The following is a 17,808-nucleotide window of genomic DNA, read 5'->3' on the forward strand; positions in this document are numbered from 1 at the left end:
ACACATCTTTTGCTTTCCCTTAGTTTTGAGTTCCCTCAAAATACTTTGTGAGGGAACACAAAAATATTGTGAGGGAACTCGAAAGGAGCTCAAAAACAAAATAAGAACAAAATGTCCCTTGAGGCTCTAGAATATGGCCAGAAATATATATATATATATCCTTAGAGAGCTTCAGAAGGTCAAACATATTTCTTGAAATATGTCAGATTTTACAATTTACTAAAAATTGCATATTTTCATATCCTCATTTAACCTATGATTTGATGTGGACAGCTAACCATAACTTTCATATCATCTATAATCTGTATATGATTCTTACATCTTGATAATCTGAGAAAAAATGCTGTGACTGCTGAACTGTCATCTGGAATTCAGTTTTTTATCATTCTTAGCATATTCAATTCCATGATTCCATGCAAAAATCACATAGAGGTCCCCACATGCCCATTTCATTTTTTTTGTTTTGTTTTTTTTTTTGATGTAGGTTAATCGATTTCACACCCAGCTTGACATTTAGCAGATCTAAAATAGATCAAATTAACTGTGAGCCTGTCGCTCGCAATCTATGCGCAAACACCCCAGTCGCTGGCCTACCTTGAAGCCACTGCCTTCTCTCACACAGATAGTCAAACAGGCGATTGACCATCTTCCTGGCGCACAGCCTAGCTATACACTACGACATGAGTAGCCTTTCTATAAATAGACCAATTTTGTAACAGGCGTTGACTTTTGTAACTCCCTTCACCGCTTACAAAACTTTTCAAGTAGCCTAGGCATAGATTGATTTAACATTGCAGGCCTCCCTTTAAAAAAAAAAAAAAAAAAAACTTTGGGAACCACTCCCTAACCGTAATTGTCTTTTAATTCGAAGTGCCTACATTTAATCTGTCACTTGTTTCAGGGGTAAAACTGGCCTAAACATAGCATGACCATTATCAGTGATCAGGGTATCTTTTCATGCAAGTCCAAGACTTTATCCTTTGCGTGGCACGGATTGTCCACTGGTCTATTTCGGTCCTGTGCCTGGAGGGGGAAAAAATAACTGGAGAAAGAATGTTACTAGCGGCGAGCTAAGCGACGTTTGTTTAGGGTAGCTGCAGAGGCTATTTTGGTGCTCTTTAACGTTTCTTTTCTCCAGTCTGAGAGAGAGTCTACATGTTTGGGGGAGGCTGTTTCGATTATCACTGATCACACAGGCTCTGTGTGAATGCTTTCAATCGTTCCCCTATGGATATGCAACCTAGTCCAATGCAGTTGTAAATGGATACGCATAACTTTCAAAGTGCCTGATCGTTAAGCCGTCCCTATGATCTTCATTTAATAACACTGTAACAGTATAAGGATATAGCAACGAACTGATTTTCTGAAAAGTAGGCTAATGACAGCTTTCTGCAAAGTTGGCTCAGTCACCCATGGACGTGGGGTAGTTCTGTCAAATTGTTGGCTAGGCTGTTACATTTATGCCTTCCAGCTTCTTAATGTTACAAACTTTGTTGGAACACAAGGGGACTCAACCTGAACTGATCATCCATATTTGAACCTTATCGCCACATTACTACCCCCCCCCCCCCCCTATTCTAGCTTCAAACGTGTTTACAGCGAATTTGCATTGCTCTCTCTTTCATTCATGGATAGCCTATATATCTATGTCTTTCATTCACATATAGTCACGCCCTCCCCCTACTTTGCATTGAGTGGAGGGTGTTGAGCCTGACCTTAGCTACCGTCATTGGTCGATAGTAATCTCAAACATTTAATTGGTCAGTCAGTCACCTCAATAGCGCAAACTTCCTTGTTTAGTGTAAGTTCACTGACGAATTAAAACGTACATTTCCATGTTTTTGTCTCGGTTGGTCGCAAATAAAGGTGCCAACGACCGACCTACAGGTAGGCTACAGCTACACCATAGACAATATTCAGCAAAGCATCGAACGGCAGCGAGGGGTGAGAGCTCATCAGCTAAAGTGACGAGAGTTTTTCGACCTTAACATTACGTCTCCAAAAACATTTTCATCAACTCATAACCATAGACTGTAAAAAATATAACATGACGAACACTTCTGCCATTGTCTGAGCGGCCTTCTCTGGATGATTGCCGACCTAGCAACTTATAGCTTTGGGTAGGAAACTGCACTTTGGTTATCCCTTTAAACTGCCTTTAAGGGATAGCCTGCACACTGACAACAGCAGATGTCAATAATCCTCTATCTAGGCTACTGTAGCCTATATGCAGGTGAATTAAATATGTTGGCATAACATAAGGGATAGATGTAGGCCTATTTCTTTACAAAAAAAATATCTAATAATAATGGATTGAAAAGAGGTAGGCCTAATATCCTTGAATTTCCCCTGGGGATCAATAAAGTATCTATCTATCTATCTATCTATCTATCTATCTAATAATAGACCAGACATGATTGAATAGATATAAGAAAATGGACAACATATCCACATCAGTCCCCATCAACACAACTGTTTTGTTATTTTATGTTTTATGTATATGTTGTTAATTCAGGGATTCCTTGATTAAGGGGGAAATTCAAGGGAAATCAAAAAAGTAAGGGGAAATTCAGTAGTCAGTAGTAAATTCAATTGTCACCTCGCATGACTCTATTACTGAAGAAAAACATGTCGAAGGTCGTTGAAAGCTACACAACATTTGGACAAGCCTATGAAATACTGAGAGAATGTATTCTGGTCAGGCAAGAGCAAAATTGAACTTTTTGGATGTCATACTACACACCATATTTGGAGGAGAAATGGTACTGTGCATCACCCTCATTACTTGCTTGTACACCTGTGGGCTGATAAAGAATAGAAGGTTCTGGTCCCTGGTGGATCATGCGTTTAGACCTATGAGCTGATAAAGAATAGAAGGTTCTGGTCCCTGGTGGAGCATGTGCCCACTTTGTTATTGTCATAGACTTGTCTCAGTGAAACAGTGCACAAAACATACACACATAGGCACACATACACATGCAGGCCCACCCCACACCATCTGAAAGTCTACATCTCTGCCCCAACTCTTTTGTTGATGGACAGTTATAACTACTTCTTTGTATTTGTTATAGCTCTATGTGGGTATACTATGTTTAAATAAAATCATTTCATTAGGCTAATGAATACTTTATTTTGATTTGGCCCATGTTAATCAAATAAGGTGAATCATTCATATGCACCATTTCTGCAAAGCATAGCTGCAACACTTTCATTTTTGTGCTCCCCTTATTAAGGAACTTCCACAATGCTTCCATGTGCCACATCTTATTCCAGTCTTGCACCGCTGACTACAAAACCATAAATCTATGAACCCAAAAACCATGAACGAAGGATTTGTGGATCTGCGTTGAATCTGAATCTGCAGCAAACAGACGCAGTATGCTTCAGTCTGAAGAGTTGAGGCTTTATTCAATGACCAGCAGTTCAAATTATACATCTACTATCCTTCACAGTAAAACAGCTAGATGTATAATTAGAACTGTTAGTCATTTAATATTACATAACATTACATTTAGAAGACACTTCTTGACCAATGTGACTTACATATGTCAGCTATATTACAAGGGATCACATTGTCCCCGGAGCAACTTGGGGTTAAGTGCCTTGTTCAAGGGCACAACGGTGGAAGCCAGGAATTGAACCGACAACTTTTAGGCTACTGCACGCTAGCCCAGCTCCTTAACCACTACACTACCACCGCCCCCAGAGAATAAAGCTGTAACTCTTCAGACTGAAGGATATTTACGTCTGCATGTTGTTCACAACCTGCAGTTGAAGTGAAGGGGGTTAGCCCTGAAGTTCCTGTTAAAACTTCACTCCAGAAGCATCCTATAATGATCTGACTACAACAGAGACTTTATAAACGAGGAGACACGGGACCTAAAGAATGAATGGGGACTATCGTTCAAACTATGCAGCTATTTTACTATGTTTTCTCTCTTTCACATACCGCGGTCAAAATTAATCCAATGCATAGTTAAACTAAACATTTAATTAAATTAGAAATCTATATAAAAAATATACCACACTACCACTCACACTCTGTGCACCAATTTAAAATACTTTATTTGGTTCTATGAGATTGTCAGCGAACAGTGGTTGTGCAAGCACACTAAAAAGGTCCACAAGTTTGGGAAAGAAGACCCACCCCATCCATCAAGTTGGCTACGCCCCTTTAAAATTATCATGGTGTGGACAGTGTGGATAAGAATGAGCAAGAATATCGCGAACCTTGGTTTGTGGATGTGGTGGCTACACTGATTGGTACTGATCAGCAAAGTTTTTATTATCTGCCATATGTCTAGTGTGGGCTGATGATGTGTGTGTGTGTGTGTGTGTGTGTGTGTGTGTGTGTGTGTGTGTGTGTGTGTGTGTTGTGTGTGTGTGTGTGTGTTTGTTTATTGTATGTATTGTTGGGTATGGACACACCCTGCTGCTCCTCCACATGTGAAGTTCCTAACTGAAAAATAAAGTTCTTTGAATTGAATTTGAATTGAATTGAATTGAATGATGTACAGCAGCAAGATTCTTTCTTCATCTGTCTTTGTCATCTCCTCTTTTCTTCTGCTTTATCGTTCCTTCCCTCAATCTCTCACTCAACCAATCACTGTTTCTCATTCACTTCCTGACTCACTCATTCAGGGTTACTCTATCATGCATCCAGGTTTATTTAATCTGGAATCCAATCTGCACGGTTACAGTTGATTTCATCAAACATGTTGTGTTAATGCACTTTTCATTGATGTAATTGCTCCCGTGCCATACCTTAATATTTGTTTTACACACACAGTAACATTATTGGTAATATTGTTATGTAGCCTAAAAACTGCAGCTGTAGTTCATATGTAATATAAATAACTCAAATGGTTTTTAATCAGTGATAAAATATTTTATTAATCTTATCACATGGCAATAAAAAACTCTTGGTAAAAAGTCCATAGTAAGACTGTTACACTATCACGACTCCATCATGGTTAATTTTTCCGCGTTAACCTCTGGCTTTAGTGCCTCTGGTTCGGGCTTCAGTTTTACCTGGTCTTGAGAAGACAAGCAGATGGACCGTTTTCTGCAGGAAAAATACAAAGATGTTTAGATTTGATTTGAAGGGGTGTGTTAGAGCCAAGTTATTATTAGGATACAATACGTGCCTATACGTCTACAATACGTGTCTAACTATGTTTTGATATGGGTTTAACTTTGTTTGGTATTTGGCCTATAGAATTATAGATTAGGCTATGCACTTGTGATTAATTCCGATTCTGAGCACACCTGGTTTGCTCAATGTCATCGATGGTCTCGGGCAGCCGTGCATTGAGGGTTTCGGGGAGAAGCCATGCCACTAGTCCAGAGAAAATGGCCACTGAGCAGAACACCACCTCAGGGAAAGGCTTCCACACATCCTCCAACAGCATGATGAGAGGCGAAATGGAGGCACCCAAACGAGCCATGAAACTGGTGTAGCCAACACCATTTTGTCTGTTTGTAGACACAACAAAGTATGTCAGATTAATCCAAGATTAATGTGTCAGTGTCCAAGATTATTTTCTCAATTTGAACTTGATTTCATCAGTCACAATATGTGAGGTAGCTCTCACTTAACTGAAAGTGAAATGGCTAACCTGACCACTGTTGGATACAACTCAGTAGTGTATAGGAAGACTGTGGTGAACGCAGCCTCAGAAAGACCTTTTCCCAACACTGCCACAATGGTGCGAAACATCCAAAAACCTAAAACCCATGCACACACACCAACCAGAATCCTGTTTCTTTATCATTGGTTGAAGAAAACAAAAACAGCAATATTTTTTGTTTGTCTCTTTCTGTGTGTGTTTGTGTGATTACTTTTGGGGGTGAAGATGTTTATCAAAATGCATATCCCTGTGGCCAGCAGTGTCCCCATTTGGCTATATCGGCGGCCAATGACATTAAGACTGAAATAGGTGATAAACTTGGCTGGGAGCTCGATGGCTGCATAAATGAAATGAGTCAGATAAAGGTCCAGTCCAAAGCCAGTGATGTTCAAACTGATGCCATAGTATGTAGATGCGACTCCGTACCTAGATGAGACACATGTGATGTTAAACAGGTTTATTTAAGTCATTTACTCATACAACACTCATTCACTCACTCACACAGTCACATCATTTACCACACAATGCCTGTGAGTACAGTCAGTCTCCTCATGCGAGGGGTCTTGACCAGATCCAGGTATGTGAAGCTGTGCTTCTGATCCACGGATACGATGCTCGATAAAGTCTAACCAGGAAATGTACTATCAGTGTAGGAAGCACATAACAACAATAGTTTGTCAAACGGAACAGAGACTTTTTAAGAAAAGGATCCCACCTCTGGCTTAATTCTGGTAGAGAATTCTTCCCTGCGATTAATGGTGGCGCATCTTTGGAGGAAGTAGTGAGCCTTTTCGGGTTTCCCAGCGGCTATCAGCCAGCGAGCCGATTCTGGAATCCACCTGTCTCCCCAGCCATGAATGAACACATCACAATAGTTTAAACAGTTGTTAAATTATAAATTATTATTGGTTAACCTGCTAAACTTTCTGCATCTCAAAATAAAATGTTTCATGGCTTTCACCTTTTATTTCATGCAAATAACTTCATTGTTCAAACTGTAATTAAAGAAACTAACTAGATCACTGATGGATTGGTGATTTGAAGGATTTGCAATAGACAACATTGGTACATCAAAAACTGAAATGGGGTTAATCACAAAGGTTATGTTAAATCCTATATAAACTATCATGGCACACATTTAGAGTTCTTACCACCAAGTCAGAATTGCGAGCACTAAAGGAGAGGTGACAGTGATAATCAGCATTCTCCAGTCAGTAACCAAGTATGCAATCCCTGCAAGCAACATGTTGCCTAGAGTCCAGGATACGCTCCCAAAGACTCCAATAAATGTCCGATGCTCTATGTCTGCCCACTCCACACCTTCAGGCCAAAACAATGCACATCAAACAAGATTAGAAACAAGATGTCCCATATACAAATTCATGTATATATATATATATATATATATATATATATGTGTGTGTGTGTGTTTGTATATGTTTATGTTTTAAAAATAGAGTCTAATCGTATTACATAGCCCTGTTCTTTCCCTTTTTGTTTTATTCTGTCTAATGACACTGACAAGGGATGAACAAATTACAACCAAAACTATAATGATATGAACAAAACTCTAACACAGGAGCAGGCACACTCAACTCCAATAATAAAACCAAAAAGTTGAAAACTCAAAAAAAGCACTCAAGCGCTCGCTCTTTATAAATCTTTCTTGGACCAAACGTGTATGTTTTGGCCACTATATATGACCTGATGCTATGGATATGGTTAACAACTGTGCCTACCAGAAACCTCCAACTATTAAATGTTCTGCACATACCCCGTTTGACCGTTAACACCTCATCAGAAAACAAATAAACTTCCAACTTCCAACTGTGTGCCCAACAGACACACCTGTCCATACCACATTCAATACTGTAAGGCCAGCAATGTGCATACCTAAATCAATGGAAAAGTTCTCATATTGACGTAAGGGATAATGTATAGAACGTCGGTCATTATTGGGAAAATAAGTCCTGACAGGGCGAACCGGACCCCGACGCGCAGCTGACCACAAGGCTCCAGGCATCTTGGAGGAGAATGCACTGTAGGCCTAGTTAATGACTTGTCAGGAACCAGTTGGGGCATGCTTGAGTAGCCTAGAGATTGTTTCACTCGCCACAGCACAGACAATCTCTAGGCTACTCTTTAAAAACAGCCCCTACAAGATGCTTGGCGATTCTGACCTTTTGACGATCGAAACTATCTCAGCAACAGAGACATGAAACATGCCCCAACTGGTCCCCAAAAAGTCAAGAACTAGGCCTACAGTGCATTCTTCTCCAAGATGCCTGGAGCCTTGTGCTCAATGTCCTCAAATATGTTGCTGGCTGCACTGCATTCTAAGTCTATGTTACACACCCCATAGCTGTTTTGTCATTCAAAATGTTAGAATGGCTTAGAATGCAGTGCCGCCAGCAACACAGGTTATGTAGGCTATGTAGAGTATTGGTCTTCACAACTGAACGTAAATGCCCCCGCCCCTTTTTTACAATATAAAAATATCTAGTCATTTGTTATACCAATAGGGCTACTATAATAACAGTGCTGCATAGGGATTTGAAGAAAGAGGACAAATGCGGGCTAATTTTTTTAGACCATTAATTAAACAAAGTGTTCTATCATCATGGTCATGCGATCATTGAGGGCGAAGAGTGTCCAGCGCTCCACACTCAACTTGTTTACCATTATGAGTGCACCATCCGTGTAGCCTACTTGCAGCGCACTTTGTTGTCAAAATTATCAGTTTGAATGCACTCATGTGCACACAGTGCTAGTGACGACCTATTGACCATCCAAAGGATTTACATCTTATTATTGTGTATAAAAAATATTACATTAAAAAGGAAAAATGGTTGTGCTTTTGATTTTTGAATATTTTTAAAAACAGCATAGTTCTCTACTTCAACTCAATTAACATTTTGACTTTGCAACTTTCACTTGTATTGGAGTAATATTTCATAAGGTGTATCTGTACCTTCACTTACGTAAAGGAATTGTGTAGGCTACTTTGTTCACCTCTGCTATTGGTTTTACCAAGAATATTTGGCAGTATTTTAAAGTATTTTGGTAGAAAATGCAAAGCCATCCTCCTTCTAACCTCTGTGCGTGAGACTTTCTCAGCAGCAAGCACATGCTCCAGTACAGAATATACGGCCCCCACTGACGTGCAAATGAGTGATAGAAAACCGCAAATGAAAGCTTGATATTTATGTTGCAAAACACAGCGCTGATATGGGTGTAGCTTGAAATGCCATCAGTCATTGATGATGATTTATTGATAGTTTCTGTTAGCTCCGTGGAGCAAATTAAATTGTTTAGGTTATATCGAACCCATCGAACCACATCAAAGGGATCAGAGGATCCATCACAATATCACATGATCCAAGTCAGACGACAAATGGTAGCATGTTCAGTGATGTTCATCCCTTCTCACAATAGATAAGAGACCTGCATTCCATGCAAAATAACATTGCAATGCAGGTGTAATGTTAACAATGAACTTGAGGCTGCTGAAGTTGGTATGGGCAGAAAATTGTAAAACAGAAATAATTTTACCCATTCTGCGAGTCAAGTGATTACAAGTCGAAGGGGCAAAGTCAGAGTCGAGTCTCCAGTCAATAGCATGGAAGTCCAAGTCGAGTTACAAGTCATTTCTGATTTTGTCAAGTCGAGTCTGAAGTCATGAAAATCGTGACTCGAGTCTGACTCGAGTCCAAGTCATGTGACTCGAGTCCACACCTCTGATAATTACCACTGCTTCACCATTCTGTCCTAATGTTCAATACACATTTAAACCTTTGATGGCCAACGCAATTCTCATCCTGAGGAGTGTCTGTGCCATCCCTTTCAATACCACAGTCAGGTGCTGAGGAGCGTCCAATACCATGTGCTGAGGAGCGTCCAATACCACAGTCAGGTGCTGAGGAGCGTCCAATACCACAGTCATGTGCTGAGGAGCATCCAATACCACAGTCATGTGCTGTCAGTCATGATGCACTGACAGTGTTGCGAAAACTCACCAGACAAATGACTACAGTAACCCTATAAGATTTCTATAGTTCTATGGTAGTATATAAGACCACTATGAATACCTCTAGAATATCCTTACTCTCTATGTTCCTATAGTACAGTCTTAAAGTACTTCTATAGTATGTCCAAACACACTATAATACTTCCAAGAAGGCCTGCATAGGGTGATGTAGATTTCCCTCCACTATTGCCTGCTCCACTTGGGATGGCGGTTGGGGTGGGTAGCTCAAACCAGACTTTTATTGTATTTGGCTGTTGTTTGAGATCAATATTTGTTTTCCAGGTTACACCTGGGCATCTCCCTCAACCATTCCCTGACTCTTATGTCAGTGTTTCTCATAGAGCCTGTCCTGGCTGTTCAGGAGACTTTGTAGGATTCCGAGACCGGCAGTCTTTTGAATGACCAGAGTCAAGTAAATCAGATCACTGCCTCTGACATGTCAAAACAATGGTTAAATAGCCTACAACAAAGATGCAATAGGGCCACCAATTACCTGTACTGGAAATGTTATGCTGAAATTCAGTGGAGAAGCACCTAGCACTGAAACAAGCTATATTAATGCTAGCATGGGAGGGAGAGAGACATCAGACATTTGAGGAGAAATAGTAATAGTACAGGTCCTGGGTAAGATTTATGCACTTCTTTTAGCGGAGAATATCTCAACTGTTATAGACTAATATGACCCTATTGAACAACGTGGGATGTGGGCCAAAATCTCTACCTGGGACTCAAGTCGTGAAAATGACCACAATAAGTGACACTATTATCACACTACAGGTGAATGGGACCCCCCCCCCCCCCCCCCTTTTATAAATATCCTCATACATTTCTACCAGTTTAATCTTTATATTAAGATAAATACTTTTTGTATTACACTTTGCCTAAAAAATAAAATAAAATTAAATATGCAAATGAGGCAATATATCGTTAAATATGCATTATTCCTCACAAAGAACAGATAAGTTGGTACATACCAATTACTCATTTGACCCTATACATTGACTTATTTGTGGCGGCCCACTACAATATCAACACTGACTAAAACACAATGATTTTCTATGTTGTAGGCCTACTATTTACATTGGATGGAATGAATTTATTGTAGAGCTATGTGCACCTTTGCACAGCCTCTCCTTGTGTCTCAACAAACCTACATGCACGTTTAAAGAAAACATGAAGAATCCTGCAATTGTTGGCATAAAAGTTGACAAAGGCACTTCAGCCATGGATGTGGGCATGAGAGAGCAGTGCTCAACCCTTTTTCCTACTGGGTCGGGGATCGAACCGGCAACCCTTACGGTTACAAGCCTGAACCCCTGACCAGTAGGCCACGGCTGCCCCAAGTGTGCACACAAGAATGGGTGTCCCTGTCGGGTAGCTGGTATCCGTTGTTACAAGTACTGCAAATGCAAGGGAGGCAATAGTTGTAAAAATCCTATCACTGAATGAGATCTCATCATAATCCCCATACCTGGACTCTGTTGTGAAAGTTTTACCTTGCAATACAGGGAATAAACCTGTTGTTCTGGATGTTTCACTTTACGTTAACGTCCCAATGATAATAGCAATGTTGGATATAAAATCTGTATATTAATCAAATGCTTGTTTTCTTTCTTTTAAAAAACAGTCCCTTGTCTGTATAAAATTGTATTTATAATTTCCCATTAAATACAGCACTAAACAGGACAGCCCCCCCCCCCCCCCAAAAAAAAAAAAAAACACACACACACACACACAACATCCACACTGAACATCTAAACACAATCAAAATATCAAAACAGAATTCTTACACTTACACTACATGGTCATTGTAAACATTGTGATCACCTCAGAAAATCTGTAGCTTCAAGAGTTTATATGTACACATATTTAATGAGACATTGCCTAATTTGCATATTTTATTTTATGCATATTTTATTTTTAAGACAAAGTGTAATACAAAAAGTATTTATCTTAATATTACGATTAAACTGGTAGAAATGTATGAGGATTTCTATCTATAAAGGGAAAAAAAGTCCCATTCACTTGTAGTGTGATAATAGTGTCACCTATTGGTCATTTTCATTTTTTCGTCCCGGGTAGAGATTTTGGCACACATCCCACGTTGTTCAATGGGGTCATATTATCTATAACAGTTGAGATATTCTCCGCTAAATGAAGTGCATACAAATCTTACTCAGGACCTACATGTAGACTATAAGGAGGAGAAGAGAGAGAAATAGATGTGACACTCACCGTGTCAGAAGGTTTAAGCTCTGCAGCCTATGACTGCAATTTATAAATGCAATTATTCTCTACTCTGACGAGGAGAAGCAGAGCATTCTTAATAACAGATGGAGCAGGGATCAGGCCTACAATATATCCCCTAAGCAAATTTTGGTAAAGGCTCAAAAATTAGAATGTCGTGGAAAAGTGTGTTGGTTTAAGTTATAAACAAAACATGTTATAAACTGAACAAACTGGTGACTACAGTCAGTCTTAATTTTAACAACTTTAAAATGTTAACAATTTTAAAAACAATATACTAGGCTCTCTACGTTCTGAAAAGACTAGTTTGGCTAATCAGTATACCCAGAAAGAGAAGTAGCCTAGTCTCAAAGTCTCAAGTGTCATCTCTGCAGTTGTCACTTACAAGTGAATAAGGGTGAATAGCCTGCCTACCAGCATGCGGTTCAGCATCGGTAGGTGTCTTCAACCATTCTTGTTGGTAGGCTAAACGCACTGGCTTGGAGGATATAGCGCCCGTAGGCCTAACCTAGCTATCACAAAACAAACTTTAGCAGGTAATCCCACTTGGTAATCAACAATTTCATGTTGGCCTACTCTTTGCTACATCTCCAGACAGCATGTCTAGGACTAAAACACTGTAACACATATGACGTAGACTATCTTTGATCACATCTCATGGTGACAGACTGGCGAATGGTTGCGTAGGCTAATGAGTGTTTTCTCTCAGGGAAGACTGAGGGCTGACGTAAAGGGCACGAGCCATATGCAAAAAGAAACACTGTAAAAGTCATCAGCACGCTGCTTTAATCAAAACACTCCGCTACTTTTTGACCGATTTTACTGCCGTCTGCTCCAGAAGCCTAGTCTCGTAATGTTGTGAACCCTTGATAAACCCACGTTAAAGACGAGCTACTTTAAAGATAAATTATCAAAGTAGAAAAAAATAAAATGGAAACACGTTTGAAATAGCCTATAGCCTACGATCCTCATTTTTCTCAGCACTGCTTCAAATAAAAAATAAGGCAAAAGTGTGTGTAGGATACTCTTAGGAATTATGAATCTGACATGTTTAGCTGAGCAGTATTTTGCTCTTTTAATTGATCCCAAATCTTGTCAAATCTGGTGACAATACAGGATGACTTCGTGCATGGTAGAAGTCACAGAACCTCCACTGGGTCACATTGGCACACTGTACAGGCTGCACTAAATTCACCCTCACTTATTTGAAAGACATCCGATTAATGGATGCATATGCTAAATATGCAAGACTTGACTGTGCACGGCTTGATTAATGCATCCAAAAAGTGTTGCAAAACTTTCAGGACCAGACAGGGTGAGACGGTCAGACTGCACGATTTGCTACATTGTATGATGGCAGCATGCTACCGGCGGGGTGCAAGGGCTATTTAAACGTTGCTCTCCCCCATGCCCAAAGTCTGACAAGATGCTACGACAACCGTTTATGCCCGAGAAGTTCCGACTGAACGGATGTTTTAATATGTGGCGAGATTATCTTCAACTCGGGGCAGTTGTGGAAAACCTCGGACAGACTGAGAGTGGGACACAGAGGATAACAGGTCATGCCTTCCAACAGCGCCTACCGGTGGTGGATGTCGAACAGCCTGCTCCACCTGCCAATAACCAGAAACGCTCAACAAGCAGTTCTGAGAACAGCGTATGCAGCACCAGCACCAATCGGAACTCGCGGGATGGGTGTGGATTTTGTCGACAGAACGGAGAAACTCCCGATATCTACCTCAGTCACAAACTGAAAGCGAGAGATGGCAAGGTACTCTGTCCTATTTTGAGGAGCTACGTGTGTCCTACCTGTGAGGCAACGGGGGATAAAGCGCACACCCGTCGCTATTGTCCCTACGCAACTGACTGAAGGTGAACTGTACCAATTAACGTTAGCTGTCAGCGGACAGTGTATGTACATATGTTCTAAATAGTTATGTTGTTGGTTATGTTGTTGTGTTAAATGTTATGTTCTTTTGCACAATGGTTTGTAGCCTACAAATAAAAAAACGTTTTCATGATGTTTTGTGTTTGGTTCATGAGATGTTCTGGTCGGTTTGAGTCAGCTTATTACAAAACGTGTAGGCTATCCCACAGCGCATGGTTAGGCTACAACTGCAACTTTTGATTAACACAGTGGTAGGCAAATGTTATGGGTATTTTACATATTCTGTAAGTTGTGAGATTCATGTGCCTTAAATTAAATAAAATGTCCTGACTAGACTGATCCATAGGTTGGCACCGTGGGGCATAGGCTATTGAAAAGTTCTTGTGCAAACCGAAATATTTCCAGAAATGGTAGCCTACCTTTGCCATTAAAATCCATACTACAAAATGAATTCCTTTTAAAGACATGATGCATAGGCCTATTTTTGCAAATCCTGATGGCTTGGCAGACTAATAATGCACTAGGCAATACACATTTTCAATTATTGTTCAAGTCAATCCTATCAACTTTAGACACCACATGGCCCATCTGCCCATTGGGTCAGTTTCGTTTCGTTTACGGAACAAAGCCATGCAAAGTCAGCCTGTGTTTAGCCTTTGATGGCTCGAAATGTTTTATTGGCCACTGTTAGGCCTATAGCCTGACAGAGTGTGCACCTGTAACGTCTGATGAGAAATTGTTTGCTTGAAGTGGCCTACCAGTGCAATCAGCATATTCGAAGAGCCATGAGTTCACCAGTTAGGAAATATGACAAATGAGGACACATGTTATGATATGACAAATAGCCCTAAGCTGTTATATGTAGGTTATATCATAATTGGTGAAACTTAATAGAATATAAGACCACCAAATGATGCATGGAGCCTATTCATGCTTGTTTTTTTTCTTTAATTGTTTGTCTAACAGTGTAGACTACTAGGCCTATTTAGTTTAATAAGTGCATATAGGAGCAAAAACTGTACTGTACTGTTGTTGGTGGTGCACCCACGGTCACCTACTGTCCTGCACTACTCGTCTAACGTCAAATGTCACTTTCCTATTGTCAAGTGGCACGACGAGACAGTGGCGTGGGACAGTAGACGGGTGCTGCGGGACAGTAGGCGAGTGGCACGGGACAGTGGTATGGTACAATTGGAAGGTGGCACAAGACAGATTCAGATGAGCAAGTAGCTTATGCTTCACAGGTATAAGTAATAGTGCTCAACATGTTTATGTCTACTTTCGCTGTCAAGCATGTTGTCTTGTCTGTTTAGTAAACACATAAGATATTACCTATTTAATGTAGGCTATAGATTGTACATTTCATTGTGGTTTTGGAAAACAAACTGGTATACTCACTGAGGACAATGGTAATAATGCTAATTCCTGTAATTCCGAAGCCAGTGAGGAAGCGAAACACTGCAAACATGATGTAGCTGTTTGATAGGGCACTGATCAAACTGAATATGATAGCAGAGGTGTAGGACACCAGCAACATACTCCTCCGACCATACCTGGACGTAAAGAGACGATGGACATGTCAAAAATGCTTTAATCAAAGACAAAACAACATCACAGATATAGAATTATGGTGTAGGTTTTACCACAGAACATTTTGGGACTTTTATTTTTGAAGATTAATTAAACAATTCCTTACTTGTCACAAAGGACACCGAAAAACACTGCCCCGAGCATGACTCCAACGAAGAAGATTGTGGCAGTGCCTTTGGTCAGCTGTCTCTTATCACAGACCAGATCAAACTGAATGTCACAAAACAAAGATAGTAAAGACACAGAGCAGTGGGAGGAGATGGAAAGAGAAAAGTGACTCCCAAAGTGTTAAGTGAATTCATCATCTTGTTGAGTTTTGAACTTGAAGGCCAATAAAGAGGAAGATAAGGTTTTTGGAGTTTGGAGGACCTTGATGGTTCTGCTTCATTACCAGGTCTTTTCTTAGCATTGAATATATTATTTGAGAATATTTTAGACATTCCTGAGAAACATCTGTATCTTGAGAAGTGATGTTGGGGCCATTCAGCAGCATGGAAACCTTCAAACCTGTCAGGACTGAGCAATTCTAACAGTTCTGTGGAAAATGGCCATGCAAATTCAAATTCTTCAGATTAGTCAAACATCTTTAGAAATGTATTTCACTAGTTTTGTCATAGAAACGGCCCCTTTATTACAGTCACACTAGTTTTCCTTGAGCATGGTCTGCATTCCCTCATTGAACACAAGTAATGTTGTCCTTCCACAGGACCTCTGATATCCATCAAAATGCTCCAAAATGTGTATTTTCAATCTGGTTTTGTTGATGGTTTTGTAGCTGACTTTGAAAGTTTGAACACGTACACGTCCTCCCTATTCTAAATGGCTTTCAATGTATGATAATTCAGCAAAGACCAAAGCTTCAGCACATTCACTACACTGCTGTAGGCATTTTTGTATTTAACAAGACAGTCAAGGTGGTATTTAGCTAACCTGGGGGAACCCAGACAAACCTGTTTCTGGATGCTTCTCTGCGCGGTGGTCATAATAATTTAAAACTCAGATGAGCATTCATTCGGAGAGTCATGTCATTCTGACCGTTTTAGCCTGTTTTTTCCCCCTTTTAAAGCTGTATAAAAGGCATGTAAGAATATTTCCATGGGTTATCTTGCACATCTTGCACATATGATGGGTTAGCCATCTATATATTAAATGCAAAATAATAAAAAAGCAGCAGAATAAACCATGATGCCCAAACTATGTATTGTTTTATTATCCTTGGGTCTTTTTTGGTGGCCATTTTGGATTTTCCCTTGGCGGTATAATAAACCAGAAATGTTGGGCACCCCTTCTGAAATGATGGGATACATCATGAGTAGTGTCTGTACCAATTTTGTTGTTTCTATCCACCGCGTAACGACTTGGCCCTTTTTTTGTAGATAATTCCCCTATGGACCTATATACTATATTTGATCTTCAATGCCCAATATTTTGGAATATATTTTCATGCGAAATGAAATAAAATGCTGATATAATTATTTTTTGAAATGACTAGGGTATGTGCTTAGCAGTTGGACATTATGAGTGAAAGAGACAGAGATGGACTGCTGATGATACCTCTGTAGCCAGGGTGCTTCTGAAAGTGCTGTTGTCAAACACCCATCCATTCTGGCATGGCCCTGCAGGAAGGGTCGTGGCGTTGGAGGAGTTGACCAGCAGGTGGAACTGGGGCTCTGGGAACATCAGACATGAGGAGGGTGTCCCATCTACCCGTGCCGGGATACTGACCGCCAGCCTCTGCTCCGCAGTCAGATTCTGAAAGACGCCTTCTGTATCCAGACCACTGAGGTCACAGTGATGTGATGGGGTGGCTGCTATGAAGTTGTTTAACAGGAAGTGACAGGGCAGCGTGATGCGGGGGACCACCAACAGTACGATGAGGGCAATTTGGAACCGGCCAAATCCATCCGTCTCTGCTAGGATGTTCTCAAACTTCATCCTGCCCCACAAATCAACCTTTTATCAGTGTCAGTGATATATCAGATGACTAAATCTATTTTGAATATTTGAAAGCATTTAATCTAATCCTCTCTGTCTCCTGGCAACCCCAGTGTGTCACTTAAACAAACCCACAGTCACCATCAATTCATTTAATAGCTGTGAGGCTGGAAATGCAGCCTCGGACAGAGAGACGAGTTGAGATTTGATGAGGTTCTTCACTACAGGTTGCCAGGCAAAAATCCTACATCTAACAGTTCAGAGTTTGTAATCCAAACAATCCAACTACGCAAACAGTAATCCAGAGCATAAAGTCATACAGGGGTCATAAACACCTGACATGACATGCTCTAGTCATATTCTGCAAACATCCAAATAATTGTCTGATGAGTCAGTGATTTTAATTAAATCAAAATCACCAAAGCAACCACACGCTTTAAAATATCAATACGGATTGAATTGACTAGTTCCTACATTAACTGAGTGACAAG

The 17,808-nt window shown here is 40.3% G+C and overlaps 1 protein-coding gene across 1 annotated transcript; it reads right to left on the bottom strand.

Annotated features, from left to right (window-relative positions):
• Positions 1 to 4,956: 4,956 nt before the first annotated feature.
• Positions 4,957 to 17,317, bottom strand: slc22a7b.4 (solute carrier family 22 member 7b, tandem duplicate 4). Its single transcript, XM_076285199.1, has 10 exons — positions 16,937 to 17,317; positions 15,489 to 15,592; positions 15,191 to 15,345; positions 6,782 to 6,950; positions 6,346 to 6,469; positions 6,149 to 6,255; positions 5,842 to 6,056; positions 5,619 to 5,727; positions 5,269 to 5,475; positions 4,957 to 5,065 (listed from the first exon to the last, which is right to left on the bottom strand). Exons 1-10 carry the CDS (start codon positions 17,315 to 17,317, stop codon positions 4,957 to 4,959), a joined length of 1,680 nt encoding a protein of 559 aa, XP_076141314.1.
• Positions 17,318 to 17,808: the final 491 nt, after the last annotated feature.

Source organism: Alosa pseudoharengus, unplaced genomic scaffold (assembly GCF_046254945.1).
Source record: "Alosa pseudoharengus isolate Yale_2024_CS ecotype anadromous, Long Island Sound unplaced genomic scaffold, YU_APseudo_1.1 YU_APseudo_1.1_scf_15, whole genome shotgun sequence".
NCBI lineage: Eukaryota > Metazoa > Chordata > Actinopteri > Clupeiformes > Clupeidae > Alosa > Alosa pseudoharengus.